Genomic DNA, 19474 nt, shown 5'->3' on the forward strand with positions numbered 1-19474 from the left:
GGCGCCGCATCCCGAGTTGCCGAGTGCATATCTGCAGACTTTCACTCTGGGGACAATTTTCGAAAATCGGATGGGTAGGAGAGATTAGGGGAAGCTTGCGGATGACCGCGGCTGGCGTAGGACAGCATCAATTGAATGGGAGGGTCATTTGTCCCGCAGTATGGACGTAATTGGGCTGATGTTTGTGTAATGATCATCTTCAAAATCTCTAGATTTTGGAGGCTCGTGCGGAGAACTGTCCTTCAAATCGCTGCCTTGGCACCGCTCGCAGAAAAGCAACTTTGGTTAGGTTTGTTTGGAACTCACCGTCATCCTAACTTCCCATCACCATGTACTCCGATCTGCTGGGAGAGTAGGTCAGACCAATAGGATAGAGCAGGATAGCAAAAATAAGGCGCTTCCGTCGTGGATCGAGTGGTTCTCATTTCAGTGGACGCAACCAAGCTCCGTCATGTTGCCCATAACCAATAGGAGACGACTCGGCTCCCTAGTTTATGACCTTGCGCTCCTTTGTGGGTCGGGTTAAAGTCTAACCTCGTGTTTTTGCTTCGTGCGCACGGCCCCCGCTTTTCCCCGTGGCATCTCGGCGTACTACATGAAACTGCACTGTTGGCACACCCGAATTGATGCAGTCCATTCCAATGTCAGGCTTCACGCCTCGACGATAGTTTTTTGTCCTCGGGTACCCGCTATACAGCATGCAGTGGTGCAGGCGGAGGCCTGTCTCGTTGGGCTCCATCTCTAGGTCTGTCCTCGCATACGCGTGGTCATGAGAATTACAGATGTTCCGCGGCCCACCCAGCGTGCGCCAAGCAAGCGCTGTCGCAGCCGTGTGGTGCCGCACAGACTTTTAATTGCTGGCGCCACTCTCTCATTGGTATACACAGCGATGGTCGTGCGACGATTACGGTCCGCTTGTTTAGCGCCGCACTGCGTGGGAAAGCGTACTTCGAGCTTGCAGGGGACAGCACTTTGCACACCTTGGCGTTAGCGAAATGTGTCCTGGTTCGGGTCGACAAGCGTTCTGCAACTTTCGCTAAAGTGCTTCAGTTTTACGTTCCCCTATACGTTTCGCTTCATCCCAAGATCGTCGCATGCGTCCGGTGCGAGCTCCACCCATTTGCATATTTATTTATTTGTAATACTGCCAGTCTCTGGTTGAGACCTTAGCAGGTGGGCATTACATGTATCATAGCAAAGGATAACATTTCGAAAAGCGGCTGTGCAAAAGACAACTATAAACTAGACAATTCATAGCACAGAAAAACCTCAAAAGAAGTGGACATATTTGCACAAGTAACTGAAAGAAAAAACATGCTCGTTCGAAAACATAAACATTAACATGGGCATAACACATCGTGTACTCCTTAAAATAGACAAAAATGCAGAAAAATCTTTCTAACCACTACTGTAGTTTTAAAACGCGGCTTCTGGTTCGGTACAAAGATTTGAAAATGAATCAGCGTTAGTTATGGATGCGTCTAGACGGTTTCATTCTGTTGTTACTAGCGGGAAGAAAGAATTTTTGAAAGTGTCGCTGTGATAGGGCTATTCGGTTAGCGTATACGCGTGCTGGTTTCTTAATGCACGTTTTTTGTGACAGGGAAATGTACTTTGATTAATCGATCTTAAAAGTGTTATTAAGGAGCTGATAAAGAAATTTTAGTCGCGCGCGCTTTGCCCTTGTTGATAGTGTTTCAAGCCCGGAGATTTCAGCTAGTTGTGTTGGTGAGTTGGTTTTTTTTTGTATCTGTTGTGAATAAACCTCACTGCTTTACGTTGAATTCTTTCAAGTCGTGAAATATTGGTTACAGACTGAGGAAACCAAACAGTGTTAGCATATTCTAGTACAGGTCTAACAAACGTTTTATAAACTAAAAGTTTAGTTTGTGTTGGCGCAAGACGAAGACACCTTTTAAGAAAAAACAGCTTTCGTAATGCAGTTGAAGTGATGTTGTCGATGTGTTTGCCTCATCTAAGATCGTTAGTTAATGTAACTCCTTAGTATTTGTGTTCATTGACGAAGGCCAGTGGAGTACCATTGATTCTGTAGAAGAAATTTGATGGTTGCTCTTTTCTAGTTACTGCAATTGCTACAGATTTCACCTTTCACCTTGTTAATTGACATTTACCAATCACTACACCAGTCCGAAAGTTTTTGCAATGATCTGTTAAGTACGGCATGATCTTGATGGCTTCTGATTTCTCTGTAAATTATGCAATCGTCTGCAAAGAGTGTGATGTTACAGGTGATGTCGGTGGTAATATCATTAATAAATATAAGAAACAGCAGTGGCCCAAGGACAGACCCTTGATGATCTCCGGATCTGACTGGTACCGTTTCAGGTTGAATGTTAATATACAAAACGAGTTGGGAATGTTGCCGCAAGAAATCTTCAATCCAAGCCAAAAGTTCCCCATCACCGATGTAACCCCGTAGTTTTACGATTAGTTTGGAATGGCATACGCAGTCGAAGGCTTTAGCAAAGTCGAGTAATACGATGTCAGTTTGGCTATTATTGTCAATACTTAAAGCTAGGTCATGCACAACTTCTGTTAATTGAGTAACTGTTGATAAGCCGCGGCGAAATCCATGCTGATGAGGCGATAATAAGTTTTTGCGCTCTAGAAACTCCGTTAGGTGCTTTGAAATTATATGTTCAAGTATTTTACATGCGGTACTAGTGAGTGATATCGGCTTGAAGTTGGAAACCGAAGAAGTATTGCCTGATTTATGGATCGGCAATACCATGGCGATTTTCCAGTCGTCTGGTAGTCTGCAAGTGGCAAGGGATTTACGATAGATTAGGCCTAGGTACTTGCTGCAGGGTTCGGCGTATCATTTTAAAAAGGCGTTTGGAATTTCATCTGGGCCACTTGCTTTTTTTAGTGTCCAGACCGAGCAGAAGATTGAAAACACCAGCGTCGCTAATGTTAAGCGGACCAATTTCCGCACCTCTGCATAATTCTGCTCTGGGTATAACACAGTTATCTACAGTAAAATCATTATAAGCATTTGCTTTTTTAATCTTTTCTTCAACTGGCAAGTGGGAGGTATTATTTTTGTTGGTGCTAAAATGTTTCCAGAACCGTGGCGGATTATTCGTCAGGAAATTAGGAAGTGTAACCTGGAAGTAGCGTTGTTTGGCCATTTTTGCTTTTTTCTTAAAGTCTGAAGCAGCATGCGCCAGTTCACTTGTTTCAAGTACGGTTACTCCTTTGGATTTCATGTTCTGCCTGAGCCGTTTAACTTGTCGTTTTGCATGAATAACCTCACGTGTAATCCAAGGATTTTTCGCTCGAGGGCGTTTTGTTAACAACGGTACAAAATGAGATATACAGTGACCTACAGTGTTCTTAAACTTAAGCCAGAGAGCATTAATATCTGTATCTGTATTGCATGAAAATGCAGAAAAAGAATGAAAATCATGTCACTGACGCTGCCGTCGGTGCGACGTGCTATGATGGATCTCCCGCAAAACCGCAATGCCGCTTCGGGGCCAGGCGCGATCACAATCATATCGCTAAAGTGTCCATATTTGATAGTTTCTTGAAACTGTGAAACTCTATCTTGAACGTAAAGCAGAGATATCAAGTTGATGTGTCGTTGTCCTCTGTCTTCAAACTTGGCCACGTCTCTCCATCCGTAAATAGGAAGTTTGAGGCTCCAGACCGCCACGCGCTCCACAGTTCTACAGTTAACCACAATGTAAACTATGCTTCTTGCAGCGAAAGCGCAGTGCATCAAATTCCCTAATCGTGCAGCGCCCAGCACATGGGGTTCACCGGATGTTGTTTAAACACACGCCTTCGTTGCCACAGCGATGTAAAAGTAATACTTTTGCGAAAAGTAATACATTGTGATTTTCGCCCTGTTTACGCAACAATGCCTCAGGACCTCGAGCGCACCGGGGACATGAATGCATGCCAGCATTATCCTAATGCATAAGGAAGGAAATATATGAAAGGCTTGGAACGTTATAGACCAATCAGCTTTCTATTCATTGCTTACAAAGTATTTACGAAGGTTACCGCTAATAGAAGAAGTAATCGGGCACGTGACCGATGACAATGAGTCACGTGATCACGCTATGGGTGACGTCATTTCAAGCCAACCACGACCACTGGCGGGTCTGGGAATAACAGTGGATGCCGTGAAACCGGTAAATACGTGGCGAGAGACGCTAGCAGCAGTGGCTCAAACAGCCCGCTTTGCTGCGCCAAATCGCACAGCAGAAGAGAGCTATCTACGCGTCACTCAGCCACCACTGCGACGTCGACACGAGTGGCTCTCCTCTCGCGTGGCGCTCTTTCACGTGTAGCGTTGACACCGGCTCTGGCGCTACGGTTGAAGGCAGACATCATAAGTATTTTGTTTGCCGGCTCACATGATGCATACGCTGTCGTTGAATCTGTGCAGACGCCGATACAGATGACGGCTGTGCCCGCACGTTTGCCATCATATATGATGGACTACTCGTTGTCGAAGAAGCTGGAACTTTCGCTTCAGCCTCTGAAGCTTTCTCATGTTTGCCAATAAACTGTGAGCGTGATGACGACGAAGGGGCGAGCGCTCGGCACTATGCTCACGTGGACCCGTGCAGGAGGAAAGCGTTGTTTTTTTCTATTATTTTCTTTTCCCTCGAGTATAATTCAGTCGCCAACTTTAAAGCCCACGAGTTTCTTGTTTTTCTGATTTTGCGAAATGCTCTGCCGTTCTGGTCGACATCGTAAAATCGGTTTAGAGCCGTGTCTCACATTAGATATGCGTACATCCTGTTCCGTTGTGCGCTTCTGTGCGGGAATAATGAACGATGCGGCGCGCTCAGTGCATCGCACGTACGGAGCAGCGGCACAGCTTCTCCTCGTTCTTTTTCCCGACAGTCCGCTGCGTCTGGAACTTGTTTCGGGTCGCACGGACAGTTTCGGCCAAACTTGCACGCGGCGTGTACGCTGTGCGTGGCTGTTCCGCCGCCGGCTTGTTTCTTTTCAGAGGCCGTCGGCTGCTTTATTCTTTAGGCAGCCGCCGCGGTGGCTGAGTGGTTACGGCGTTCGGCTGCTGGCCCGAAAGACGCGGGTTCGATCCCGGCCGCGGCGGTCGAGTTTCGATGGAGGCGAAACGCTAAAGGTGCCCGTGCGTTGTGCGATGTCAGTGCACGTTAAAGAACCCCAGGTGGTCGAAATTATCCCGAAGCCCTCCACTACATCGTCTCTCATAGCCTGAGTCGCTTTGGGACGTTAAACCCCCATAAACTAAACTTATTCTTTAGGCCTTTCCACGAACAGCTCGGAGCACTGGTGTTCGAACAAGCCGGAATAGTTTAAGCGTGAGACTACCTATAGACCACACGCCGTTGCCGCAGTTCAAAAAAAGCCACTTGCCTGGATTGTCGTGCTGCACTTGTTTTGTCTGTTGGGTCGCCATTGCGCAATTAACGGCGGTCGGCGTTCACGCGCTTTCTGTTTCGTCGAGGTTTTTCGTTTTCCCTTCGTCACGCCACACAGCCAAGTGCACAGGCGCCCCTTTGGCCGAGGCTTGGCGGCAGACAAAAGAAGAATGAGAGAAGAAAAGAAGGGCCGCGGAGAAAGAGGGAACGGAACGGTTTGGCCGGATGATCCGCGGGTGGGGCTTCCTTCTCGCTCCTCCACGGCTCCGAAAGCGCCGCTCTCTCGTGTTTTGGTACCCTCTCTTTAACCTTTCTTTTGTTCGCTTCTTCTCTCGTTTCTTCTGTCGCTCCCTTCTTGCCGGCACGCTGCCGACGGCGCGGTGGTGGCGTCCAGCTTCGCGTCGTTATGGGTTCTTTCATTGCATTATTTCGTTTTGATCCTGACAGGAACTGAGGCGTTCCCCGCGTTGTGTCACCAGCGGCTACGCTCCCCGACATGACGGGGGGCAAAGGTTCCGTGAAGATCGAAAAGGAATAATGGAGAGGAAAAAAAAGTTAATGAACTCAATGTGCAGCCCGTCCGCGTACTGATGTCATCAAAAAGATAGGGCAGGTTCGCGTGAGTTGTCATAAAGCTTTCGTTTCTTATTCAGCCACTTTTCTATTCTTGAAGCGGGGAAACTAATACATTCGCGAGGAAGACCTATTTGTGCGTGCGTACGTGCGTGTTCTTCCACGTACACGAACAAACAAAAACGGGCAACTGGTGCGTTGTGTCAGGATGGGTGGGGCCGTTTCTAGCAACCGTGACCTATCGCACTTATGCGTGCATGTGTATTTCGTCACTTTGGGACTATGATGACGAAATGGAGAAAGTGTTTCCCCAAATGGCATTTACCAGATGTACACGTAAACTGAGCCGAGCTCTAAAAAATATGAGTTTTAATTGTGCTCTCTCGTAACTGCAGTTTTTTGCTGAGGTGTCGTACTTGAACAGGATAGAAAGGTGGGCTAATTGTTGTGGTGAAATTTAGAGGCGTGTGCGAACTTTCCTAGCACGGAGAAAAAGAGGACGCGCGCCGTTGTGTCGTACTCATGGCTACTGGGAATGCATGTAGCGCGACAGAAAAGACGAGGGACAAGCGCTACTCTACTCTAACTTCATTGGTGGATGAAAGAAAACGCATTCTTTTCTTGCATGGACAAACACTCTGCGGGCACTGGTCAAGCAAACGCCAAATACCCGCCTCAGATAAGTCTATCAAAAAATTATACTCATTAGAGTAATGCTTCACCGAACGAGTGCTGACGCAATCCGACCCCGTCTTTCCGATCTGACACTCTATCAACTCCCGCGATACAGCGTCGTTGAATCACCTGTGTCCTTTTGTCCTACTTGTGCATTTGTTTAGTTGCCAGAGCTGCGCAAGACATTTGCACCGAAAATTCCAGTGTGAAGTGCTGCATATTTCCCATACACCGTATTTACTCGCGTAATGAACGCGCCCGCATAATAAACGCATCCCCTTACTTTGACACCCAAACTGTACAATTTTTCCCCTTGTGTAATGAACGCACCTCTTTCTTTTGGCGCGCTGTCTGTTCATGACTGCGCCATGACCAGCGCGTTCATGACAAGCAGGCGCCTTTTCTGGAACACCAAAAGAACTGCGTGATGCTGTAAGGAGTTACAAACGTTATATCTGTTAAATAGTTAGTTTAGGGGGGTTTAACGTCCCAAAGCGACTCAGGCAATGAGAGACGCCGCAGTGAAGGGCTTCGGAAATTTCGACCACCTGGGGTTCTCTAACGTGCACTGACATCGCACAGCACACGGGCCTCTAGAATTTCGCCTCCATCGAAATTCGACCGTCGCGGCCGGGATCGAACCCTCGTCTTTCGGGCCAGCAGCCGAGTGCCATAATCACTGAGCCACCGCGACGGCATATATCTGTTAAATGCAAAGACTACCTGCATACTTTACCCTACGGGACGAAGAAACAATAAGAATGTTCTGTGCGGAATTCGAGAGCCAATAGAAACCACGCCTGGTCACTAAGGGTTCCCAGTTCGATCTACGATATTAAAGATTGTAGCAACTGGTTGGCGATGGGCTTCGCTCTGAATGCTGTGAGTTGTGCTAGAGTGAATTCTGTATAGTTGTGCTCTCTTTGGACAGCATTGTCTGCTACATGATTTATACATGCGGGTGTGAGATTGGCTATGTTCTCGAGCACAAAAACTGTTCTGGAGAGTGCGTTTTTTATTTACCTAAAAGGTGAGTCGTACCAGATGAATTATTTATCTCAGCAGCCTACTTTCTTCCATTTTTTAGCGCTCTAAATTTTTTCTGAATATTTTGCTCAGCGTAATGAAAGCACCCTCCCTAGTTTTCAGAGCTTTGTTTTGTGGGGTGGGGGTTGGGAGGGGGAGCGCGTTCATTATGCGAGTAAATACTGTAGTGTAATTTCGAAGCCCAACGTTATTTTCTTTTCTAACTATAAATCTAGCACAAAGAGAAGTTGCGGAATTTTGAAAAGCGATCAAACTGCGCTGTCTACACCGCGATGCCTTTTTAAACATACTATACAGTAACTGAAATAGAACTAAGAGTTCGTAAAAATTGCGGGGGGGGGGGGGGGGGGGGGGGGCTTATGGGGCTTGAGCCCCCCCCCCCCCCCCCCCCCCCCCCCCCCCCGCAATTTTTACGAACTGTCACGCACCGCTGACCAAAACAACCACCGGCGCCGGAAGTCATTCTAGATATTGTCACCTACAATGTCTTTTCCAGACTAGAAAAGACATTCTGGCGCGAACGGGCAATTACGGGCAATTGCGAAAATGTATGACTGTTCATACCGCAGAAATTTGTGCCGTTCATTGTAACAGTTAGCATCATGATCAAAATTACCATGCGAATACGGAAATTTTGAGGACATCAATAACCGATTTGGACTGACCTTGCTCATTGAAAGCCCTGCCCACGCGGTGTTTCCCAACCTGCACACTCGGATATTGGTTATTTCAACTTTCGGCATCATTCGTGGCTTTCGTTTGTCCTTTTCTTTCCTTTTTATATACCTGCTTTTAATTTTTCTTTGAATCAAAGGAATACCCTTCTGTAATTACGGGTGCAAAATAATGTCGCCGTGCAGGCAGTTAAAAAATACATACTTTCGTATTGATTTCTGCATTGTTCCTCTACCATATGGTGCTGTCGCGACTGCAGCATGGCCCAAGTACGTATCGCGACTTCTGCTATCATAGTTTTGTTCTTGCCTGGGTCGTCTGTCTTTCCGTGTGTAAAGTTTACTATCTGCGATTGCGCAAGATGTTTATTTGCCCTGTTTGACGCATTGTATACAGTGACTTTTGCGATACGTAGGTTTAATGGAGACATACTTGCATTTAAATATCTGGTTGCGAGGTTTTGTGCATACATACAGTGACTTTGTTTCCAGGGACACTTTCTTTTTCTTTATCGAGTTATATATTCGCATTTCTAATACTCCATTTTATCTTCGCACTTCTAATGTATATTTTGCACAACTCCTCGTTTATATATGTGCTCGCTGTTGCGACTAATATTTCGATGCAATTACTCGCAATACATGACCTGGTGACAGCTGCTGCTGCGGCGGTACACTGGAACGAAGGACAGCGTCATTGAGATTTTTCCCTGGCCGTTGGATATGTACAAAAATCTAAAGGTTCGTGAACGACAAATATTCATTAAAACTTTTGTCCTCTACTTGGTCATTTCATGTCTTTTACGTTTTTCACATCAGCACCATGCTCTGCTTTGCTGATTTCGGACTGATATAGTTTTAGACTTCGTGTGATATTTTCTTTACTAATTAAATACGCAAAAACGTGGAAGCATTGGTATCACTTATGTCTGCCATGATTTTTAAGACATACGAATGCATTCTTTTATTTAAAGAATACATATTTCACTCGTCTAGACAGTGCGTAGCGCTATCTAATACACAATGGCATTGTCAGTGGCAATGCAGTTATTATTCTTCCGTTTGATTCCTCCACAGATTCCTCCACAAGGTGAGACACATGAAACGCACACTTCTGTCGCTGGGGACAGTTCAAATTTCGCGCGCTCAATCACAGCATGGCGTGGTTTTGTTTGACGTCCTGCAACTTTGTGATGAAAACCACCCCTCAGTAGTTTAAAACTTAAATTAATATAACGAGGTAATTAAATCAGTAAACTTAGAAAAAATAATCACACTTGCTCTCGTTTACTACCGTGCACCAGTTCATTGTTATTATTTTTTAATCACGTTTCGTAGGATCCTTGAGGAGGGGGTGGAGAGAAAGGGCGTACTGAAATGACAGCAGGCTCGCGCGTCCAAATGAACGCGTTGCTGAGGCCTGCGCGGTGGTTTCTTACCACGCGTGTCACTGCAGCTAACTGGGGCGACAAAGAATCCTAGCGATGCATTACACGCGGAGGAAGGCCAATTCCTCCAGCGATGTTTGGATTTCTATCGCACTATCACTTATCGCAGCCCGGCTGGACATGCACTTCTGATGCGTACCCCGTGTGTAATGCATATACCGCCGTATATGAGCGGTATCGGGCCCTCGAGCCTGCGTGACTTCGATTGCTCGTCGGACGCTTTGAGGGCAAATGCATTCATTCCGTGCGTTCGGCCTACATATATAGATTACACTGCGCGAAGAAGGGCAGTTATCAAGTCACCGCCTCCGGCTACGCCTACCCGATGCCGGCATTGGTATTGTTGCGGCTGCTCACGCCGTAAATTATTTCATTCTCTGCCAACACCCCGCCGTCTCCGTGTTGTACCTTATCATATCGAGCGGTGAGAACCCCCCCTTTCTTTGATCCCATTGATTGCACAGCTAACTGCTTGCACGTATGGTGGTGTAGATAATAAATCATCAGCGAATCTTGCACTTCATTCGCTCCAGCCAACAAACTGAATAGCAGCAGCGTCCATGTAGCGGCTCGGCGCAACTTCCGTCGTGACACCTACCGCGTCCCGACGACGCTGCTCCTTATGCTTATCAGGAGTAACGGCCATCTGTGATGTCACCCACTCACTTCAATGCAAGTGTGCAGATATAGGGGGAAGCATAGGCGTGCACAGAGAAGGGGGGGGGGGGATGTGATAAGACGGAAAGTTGAGCTGGTTTGTAGGTCATACTCGTAGAAACAGCGCTAAAAAGCAAGAGACCAGCAAGAAGACGGGACGGGACGAATGTGACCCCCTCCCCCTCCAATCGCTATGAAGGATAGGGGGGCGCAAATTTTGTCCCTTATTGTTCTTTGGCAACCAAAAAACTTACAAAGGCGCTAACATATGAACGCCTGGCCCCTTATGGAGAGACCTGTGCACGCCTGCGGTGGGAAGCAACCACGTTTGGTTAGCTCCAAATTCGTAGGCGTGAGCAAGAGTGTGGATGTCGAAGACAGCGGGGCTCCGGTTTCCTTGGGAGGCCCAAGATGGTGTAAAAAGTAAAGAAGAGGCACTGCCGCAAACTTTGCATCTCCTTTCAAGCCCGCCTCCTGGAGACTACGGCGCTCACGTATTAAACCGAACAAAAAAAAGTCGATATGTCTGTTTTATTGCGACAGCAATACTGCTCGAGGTTTCCGCTCTTGGCCGTCCTCCCGGAGAATCCACCATTGACCATTAGCGTGACCTATGTGTGACGTCATACCAGCTGTGGAAAAGCGGAGCGCCCAACTCAGCTCGTCGCGATCGTCCCAGCGAATCCTCCATGCTGCAGCTGCGCGCCGCTGCCGCGAGGGGCGCTCGCTGTACGTGACGTCATGCCAGCTGTGGAAAAGCGGCCCCCACCCCCACTCGGCTCGTCGCGATCGTCCCAGCGAATCCTCCACGCGCCGCTGCCGTGGGGGAGGCGCTCTTTCTACGTGACGTCATGCCAGCTGTGGAAAAGCGGTCCCCCAACTCGGCTCGTCGCAGTCGTCCCAGCGAATCCTCCACGGTATGTCGGATGATGTGTATAAGGTGAAGCTGCAACGATGTGCTGCAGCTAAGGAGCGGCGGCGTGCGGAAGAAACGGATGAAGAGCTGGGAACAACGTTTAGCTAAACGGCGTGCATATTGTAGTCGTTATGGAGAGCGCGAAAGAGACGCAACAACGACAGAACGAAGCGATCAAGAGGGGCCAGAAGAACGCGCCGCAAGACTCGAGTAGCGTCGTAACGCAGATGCGGCTAGAAGTGACACCTCCCTTAGTGACTCTTCAACTGCGGAAGAGACCACTTTGAATTCTCGAGAGCGTCGGAATGAGACGCTGCGTAGACGACGTGCCGAAGAAACGAAGCTTTCGCAATTCGACTTGGGTTAACCAGTGCTAAACCACAGACAATTTTTGCATTTATTTTGAATAGCTGAACATGGTGCACTATGTTGCCCGTTATCCGTACTGACCTATATTTTCCGTCTCACGGCCCGTGGGGTTTAGGGAAGCTAAAAAAGTTGGTGCGAGCTAGTAAATTCATGCGAGGTTCATTATATAAGATATAAACGCAGGTCTAGCTTGCCTTAATACGCAGCCACGAAAACCACGCAAGGTCTTGCAGAACGCGACTGAACTGCACTATGCATTAGCATTAAGCAGTAGTCCGCAGAGAGCGTGAGTTTTGACACAAAAGCAAAAAAAAGTAGTTGGTACTACCTCCATGCGACATAAATATACGTCAGATTGCTCATCAAGTTTAAAAATAGTTTCGTTAAACGTTTGAAAAAGCTCTCATACATCAATCATATAACCGTTGACCATAAGTTCATAACTACAATAAATTTCTCTCAGCCCACCGCAGATATGGCTCAGCAAAATTTGCATGCTTCATTTCCCTCACATTTACTACTTATTTCGGTTTTTATCGCATCAGTTGAGCACATTTTTATTACAAGTGGCGGTTTCCGGCAAACGTACGAAGAGAAATGTCCAAACATGGCGCCAAAATATCACGTGATAGCTGTGCTGCCGTGAACGGCTACGCAATAGTTGTCCGTGGCCTCCTAGCTGTAAGGTTGCAGTAGTTGTCCGTGGTCTTCTCGCTGTGAGGTGTCATAGTCTTTTTCATGATGCGCAAATGCGAGCCAAACTGAACAGGTGGCTCACTGTAAAGTGCGAAATCGTCTGTCGAACACGCAGGCGACATACCCAGGTACGCATTTTAGCTTCTTAATATCGTCTTTCAGTGCGTGCTTTTCGGTCTGCGTGTTGTCGGTCGCGCGTTTGCTCAGCGTGCGGTGAAAGCTCCAACGACGAGACTCCGACCTCACTTTCAGGTAGCAGAAAAGCTGCAAGTTCCTTGCACATCCATCGAGAACTGTGAGAAAAAGCGCTATCTGGACGTTTGTCAGGCTTTACTGTACCTTTGCTATTTTTGCGCTTCAATTTCTACTCGAAGCGCACTCTCATGGACTGTGAGCTAGTACGGGGAAAGTGGCCGATATACATAATTAGCATTGCCAACGTTGCGTGCAGTGCCGTGGCCGATGCTTGTAGCTACATGTTAGCCGCCGTTCGATCGCAGTACTCGATTTGTGAAACTGTCGTGGTACTGTCATCATTCGGTGCCGCAGTATCTGCGGACGGAGGCGCATACATTGCCGAGCGCGCACTGTGTGCGGCAGCGGCTGCAGAAGCTTCGTGGCGACTTCGGAGCCCCTAGGAATTGCAGGTCGTAAATGCCAATAAAAGCAGCCCTGCTCGAGCAAAGCTGACGTCTCTTCGTCCGGTGGTGCAGTATGGAGCCCGTGGTCGAATGACACCAGCAGAGTGAAGATGGAGCAGGCGAACGGGATTCTCAAGGTCAGCGCCGAGGGCGGGAGCTCCGCGGCCGACGTCGCCAACGGCAGCGTCACGCCGGGCTACCGGCCCGTGAAGTTCTCGCCCACAGCGCATTTGGCGCGGAGTCCGTCGCGGACTCAGGTGAGTCCCTGGGTTTCTTTAGGACTGTTCATTTAATGTCATGCCCGAGATCCGTACATCAGCGAACGCAGGCACATAACCGTAAATGCGTGCAATCAAGCGGAGTTTGATTTCACGCATTTCAGTTTAGTCTGGGGCTTTAGCATAAGCATCATATATTTCTGCAGGGAATGTCTGCCCAATCCATTTCAGATGTTTCATTTGCCTTTCATTTTTTTTATTTCCCACAGCGCGGCTGACTTTACAGAAAGCTTGCTTTGTTTCATGACATTCCATAAGTGTTGAAAGCGAAGCAAAAAAATTGTTTTTTCAGGGAGTCTCAGCTTATTCATAGGAAGAGCATGTCTCATTAAGGACTTGCACTTGCTGAATAATTTGTATACATTGCCTCCCACTGCACACTCCTCCCAAAATTTCCCTTGAAGTTTTGTTCAGCACTGAATGAAAGGAGTGAGATACACTGAAATTTTGTTGCATTTTCTTCTTTGTAATGATGAAGGAGACATTAGTATACATGAATCACTACTTGGTAGTCACCTATGACTTGCATATAAATTTTAATTTGATTTCTTCTCTTATGCTGCTTCGGTTTCAGTTGCAACAGACGAATGATGGCTGTGATGTCAAAGTTTAGGTCACATACTAAACTTCGATGATGGAAAGTGATTTGACCTATACTAAACTTTGACATCACAGCCATCATTTGGCTGTGCAAACCACACAAGCGTGAGAGAAGAATTTCAATCATAAATTGTCTACAGGTTATAGGTGAATACCATGTGGTGATCCATGCAAAGTAATGTCTTATGCATCATTTCAAATAAGAAAGCACAGAAACAAAAATTTGGTGTCTATACTCCTTCAATTGCAGTGTTCATGAACTCTTGTAGAAATCCCCCGTTCAGAACATTGTGGCACGATATACTTATGAACCACCAGCACAGCGCTCCTTCTTGCATTTCATTGTTAAGACAGTTGCATTTTTAACAGCGGCACAGATGCAATTTTTCCGCACAATATTCTGTGTGCCAAAAGACCTCTCCTGGCCTATGTCACGGATGACGTATTGAAGGAAGGGCGAAGCGCGTGGCTTGGAGTGGTTGGCAAAACATTCTGCTGTTAGCATTGTGGTGCAGTGGTTTTGGTCTCATGTAGTGACAATTTGCTGCATTTTTCTCAGTGCCGTCGAGTTTTTGCATGTTGGAATGCACTAATCAATTGACAGAGACCAGCCACATATATTCCTTCTGCTTTCCAAATAGTGAAAACCGGCGAAAAATGGGTTTTGGAACCGTGCGAAGAGCAAAAGTGACTGACGTCAAGCGCTGTCACGATCTGCGGCATGCACTTGGTTGTAAGCAGATCTACTCGGTTGCTCGTGCGCCCATGTATTTATGTGTAAACAAGCAACAACTGGTTTGCTTTATTATCCTCCTGTACAAATTGCACAGAAATCACGACCGATCGAGTGCTCAAAGGCCTGCCCGGATGGTGTGTGATTGCTGGAAGTACTCTAAGAACTTCCTTATAGGCATTCGTGGTTTATTCCAGTGCAGCAGGTCGTGTTCAAGAAGCTAGCTTTTGTCACAAGACGGCTCGCAGGAGTATGCCAGCACCTTGGGCGCTTAAGTACCACTGTACCACAAACGCTCGAGCGCGTGTCTTCCATTGACATTAGTGCCGCTGGGCATTGGCCGCTGGGTCTGAGACAATACTAGGGTGGTCTTGGACTCAGCACCCAGCGCTCAAGGGCTGTAATATCAGCACAGGACGGGCAATCGAGCATTTGTGTGCTGACGGCGGTCTGCATGAATATTATGCAGTGTTGTACAAAATGCGCTTAATTACCCGCTATTTTGCGTACAGCTGGTTCTAGTGATGCGATTCGCATTGGTTGTTCCGCACTGCACTTAGCCTGGATGATATATGTTCTAGCAGTTATATCATCTGTTTGTCTCTAAACGAGACAAGCTAAAAATGTCTGCAGTTGGAAGAAAACTCGGCCGCCCAAGCATGGCACTCATGCTTACGCTGCCATCTTTGTTCACAAGCGCCCATATGCATTTTATAGGGCTCTGCAGTACTTCTGTGAGCGGCATTTGGGATGCAGTAACCAGTGCCGAAGTCGGAAATAACCCTGTTGCCAAGATGCCCTTCCGTATCGAGGTCCTGTACTTTTCAAGTGGTTGGTAGGATTTTGGCGCCTGCGCACTGTACGGGCCAGGCTTGTTCTAATTGATGCACAAAAATATCTCCGACGTCCATGTTTCCCGGACACTTAAAATAATTTTTCCAGTTGTCAGCCGCTAATGGGTCCAGGCACTGAAGTGCCGCATACTTGAGCCTTATTTAAGTATAGGTAATGCAAAATTTCAGGCAGGAAATGCACGTTGTTGGACAGCTCGTGACGCATTGCACAGCAGGCAGACCGGATCGGAAAGGCCGCTTTTGCAAGCAAGCCTGTTTTCTTTCAGCGCACCCTCTTGCCCACATGCTCCCCTGATGTGGCATTGTTTGCAAACTGGGAGAGGTCTATATCTGTCCACAGCTGGTGCATTCAAGGGAGAGGGGGGTAGGTATGTTAAAGCAGTTTGCAATGTTTTGTGAGTGTGTTATCTTTATTCGTGAGGTCCAGGTGGCTCTTGGGAATGGGAATGTCCAAACGTTAGCATACACTTCATAGTTGGAGGTTTACCTGCCACAGATTCATCCAACAGAGCAAATTCTTTTTTCCAAATGTCTTATATGTGCTCTCTGCCTCACATTTTGCTTTGCTGATCTGCTATGCCACTTCTGCTCTACTGGTAACAGAGGAAAGCCTGTGTGCTGTAGCCTTCCCACCATTGCCATATATATGTGAAGTTTCACATTTTTAGAGCTCTTTCATGCTTCGTAAATTTTCTCCTTGCCTCTCGAGGTGCATGAGTACTCAGTCTATAGAAGGGGCTAAATGGTGCCATTAAAATTAATGGGAGCTAGTTTCCATATGCATCTGTGGCTTACTTATGAGAGAACACCTGCTGGATGCGTCAGCCAGCACTAGTTTTACCTCCAGGCAATAGGCTAGCCATGCAAATGAATGGTTTAATGAAGCCTGTAGGTAGCGAACGTAACTGACCCTAATTGCACTCATGTCATGCATGCACAGTTCAGTGTTTAAACCAGTTATTTATTATTTGTTCGCATTGGACCACTGCAGAGCAGGCTTAATGTCCTCCTTCTGTAAGGCTTTATGAACACAAACATACAGGCTTTTCTGCTTGTGTGACTGAACAGCATTTTTAGATAGTATCATGCAGCACAGAAAAGAGAGTAGGGTGGTCCTGTCCTGGCAGCAAGATTTAGTCCCCATGCAGAGTGCTCAGTATTCACTTACTTTGAGCACACACTGTTGCTGACACAAAATTTCCACCAGATTCATTCCTCACTAGACTTGTCATGATTGACAGGTTAAACTCAACAGGTCTTGGTTGGCGAGTACCACTACATGCTTGCTTTGGGTACCATTTCTAAATTTCTTCATTTTATCTTGCTCTTGACAGGAGTGCATGTATGTGTTCACAGCACAGCATTCAACGCTTCGCTTCTGCACTACGCATGCTAATGTATACATCATCAGGTGATGTGCACATCTTGCCAAAACCAGTTGCCCATCACAACAGGTGGCCGCTGGGTCATATCTGGCATTGGAGTGCATATTTGTCTGGGCCATAGGCGCAGCGGATCACTAGCTAAACCTGCTGATGTTACAGGCTCCACGTGAATTCTTGGTACTCCCGTAAGATATTAAATTTATTTCATTTCTCCTTTTGTGGTGTATCTCGTGTATTGTGAGTAGCCTTTTAAGCAGCACAACTGTGGCAATCTTCTTTTGGAGCATGTTCGAAATCACTCCAAGCAGAACAGTAATCAAAACAGCTGGTTTTTTCTAGTTTTGTAACTATTTTTTTTTACCTGTTTGTATTCCATTTATGCTGCATTATTATGAACAGTGGAAAGTGGGGAAGATAGGTAGTTGTGCCATAGACGCGGTCAAACATGTCTAGTACAGTCCCTGTGGTTAATTTTATTGTTATTTCTAGCCTGGTCATGTTTTCATGCCTTTTATGATACTAACGCACTAAAAGGCTGATTGTAAAATAAGCATAAAACTAGTGGAATCAAGTATCATTGGTTATTTTGTGTTGCTTAAGAATGTCTTTGAAGGGTGTACAAAAAGTTCTTTGAATTTGTTTGTGCCTCTATTTATACCGGTGGCTTACATTTTGTGTTGTTGTTGTTTTAAAGCAGGAATCTAATAAGTTTGTGCAGTGGGCATTTAAGTAAAAATATAGTTTGAGAAAAGGAGTATGAAGACAGTGTGCGTAAACACAACACATGCAAGGAGGTTTTAGTACTACTGCATGATGGCAAGTGCATTGTCAAGGACTGTGGAAGCTTCATCACCAAAACTACTGCTTTCTTATGTTGTTGCTGCAGGTGCACATTTGAGTGTGACGCCTTTCTGAGTTTCATACAGTTGTTTTTTGCATCCGTGCATCCCTTCCAGGGTCTTGTTTAGGAGCAGTTACATGTCTGACTGAGGGTACCATCCATCACCCGGTTGCATGTAGAATTTTTTTGCTTTCATGTTCGTGTATACTATTTAGAACACTTGTCAGCTCCATTTCCCTGTACTCTTGCTGTGGGCTGCAGGAGTCAAGTTATGAAGCAGTTTAAATGTCAGACAACTTCATTGCATATGGTAACATATATTGACACCTATAGCTCTGCTTGTAGTTAGCTCTGCAAACATTTAAAAAAAATGGAATAGAAGGTGGGTTGCATACAGTAATTGCAATTTATGGTCATGTAGAAACGTGCTGAAACTGTGCCAAGAAAAAAAAAAGAAGAAATGTAGGCGAATGTTATGTAAATAGGCAGAAAACCCCCCATGTGGCACGTTGTGCAGGCACCCCAGGAGACTACGCCACCTTCCCCCACAGCGGCACTCAAGTCGAGCTGGAATCCCATTGTGAGCCAGCTGAAAGAACAGCACTCTGCCAGCTCCCCTCCTGCGATGGAGCAAGCACCTTTTCCGCCAGCGCCCCTCCCACCGGCAGAGCCACCAGTGCAGCCGCCACACCGGAGCCCCTCAGGATTGCCCCCATCACAGAGCCCCACAGTCACCTTGCTGCAGAAGGCACGAGGTGCGATCGTTGGGCACCAGTTTTGGCCCGTACTGCTTACGCTTCTACCCTTGATTGTTATTTGTGGTGACAACCATTGCTTTTCTGCTGATCATGAGGATGTCGCATATGCATTTTCCGGTAACAGCTGTCCTCTAGCTTTTGCATGTGTGCAGCAGAGAGATAGGTGCACTGCTCAAATGAACTGTCAGCAGTAACATCATTAAAAAAGCTGCAAGCACATATGGTGCCAGTACAAGAAATGCTGGAAAACCTGCATGAGAAGTTGGGACTTCAAAAGATCTGTGGGGCTTGTAACTAGATACTCTACCATGCTATGTGAGGTGAAAGGTGAAAACTTTTTGAGAATGACAGTGTTCAAAGATGCTCGAACTGCACCATTTTGCTGCAGGTCCTTTTGTGCACTTAGGCAACTCGCGAACCTGTGAGCAGAATGTTCCTAGTGGTGTGTTTGCAGTATAAGGAATGCACAAATATTCTCTTTGACTTTCTAATATTTGGTTTTGTGAATCATTCAAAATCATCGCATGGCTTGGAGGCCTTTGCACCATGGTGTCTTTTAACCTGGGGTGTGTTAAGCTTCATTTATTTTTCTTTCTTCACTATGAAAATAGCAGTATGATGACACCACCTGAATGTTGAGCGAAGCCCCTCCCTGTGCATTATATATATTGCAACTGTTGCACCCAAAGTATGCTTGCCAGTGCCTTTGCCATGTGCTTCTGAGAAAGGTGTAAGCTAGTGGTGCAGGCATGGTAATAGTCTGCTTTTTTGCATATAAGCACCATGTGCAGAGATATTTGTGCCGCTTTTGAACATGGTATTGTGCTTGTGATTATGTTAGCCATAAAAGCCTAAGTTTGGCTGTGGAGCACCACGTGGTAGCTTGTCAGGGCTCCGTGTTTGAGAACTTGCCTTAAGCTAGAGACACTTGCAGAGCACTAC

General features: G+C 46.6%; 1 protein-coding gene across 32 annotated transcripts in view; it reads left to right on the forward strand.

Annotated features, from left to right (window-relative positions):
- The window catches only part of LOC144115866 (uncharacterized), a 360881-nt gene that overhangs the window by 212173 nt on the left and 129234 nt on the right, over positions 1-19474 (forward strand). For 24 of the 32 annotated variants that reach the window (XM_077650438.1, XM_077650440.1, XM_077650430.1 and 21 more), the window contains 2 exons: positions 13156-13340; positions 18292-18529. In XM_077650438.1, coding sequence (XP_077506564.1) covers positions 13156-13340; positions 18292-18529 — 423 coding nt within the window. Of the gene's footprint in view, positions 1-12444; positions 12571-13155; positions 13341-18291; positions 18530-19474 lie in introns of those variants that run through there. The other 8 variants (XM_077650444.1, XM_077650448.1, XM_077650442.1 and 5 more) reach the window with 1 other exon arrangement.

The sequence above is a fragment of the Amblyomma americanum genome, chromosome 1, assembly GCF_052857255.1.
Source record: "Amblyomma americanum isolate KBUSLIRL-KWMA chromosome 1, ASM5285725v1, whole genome shotgun sequence".
Classification (NCBI taxonomy): Eukaryota; Metazoa; Arthropoda; class Arachnida; order Ixodida; family Ixodidae; genus Amblyomma; species Amblyomma americanum.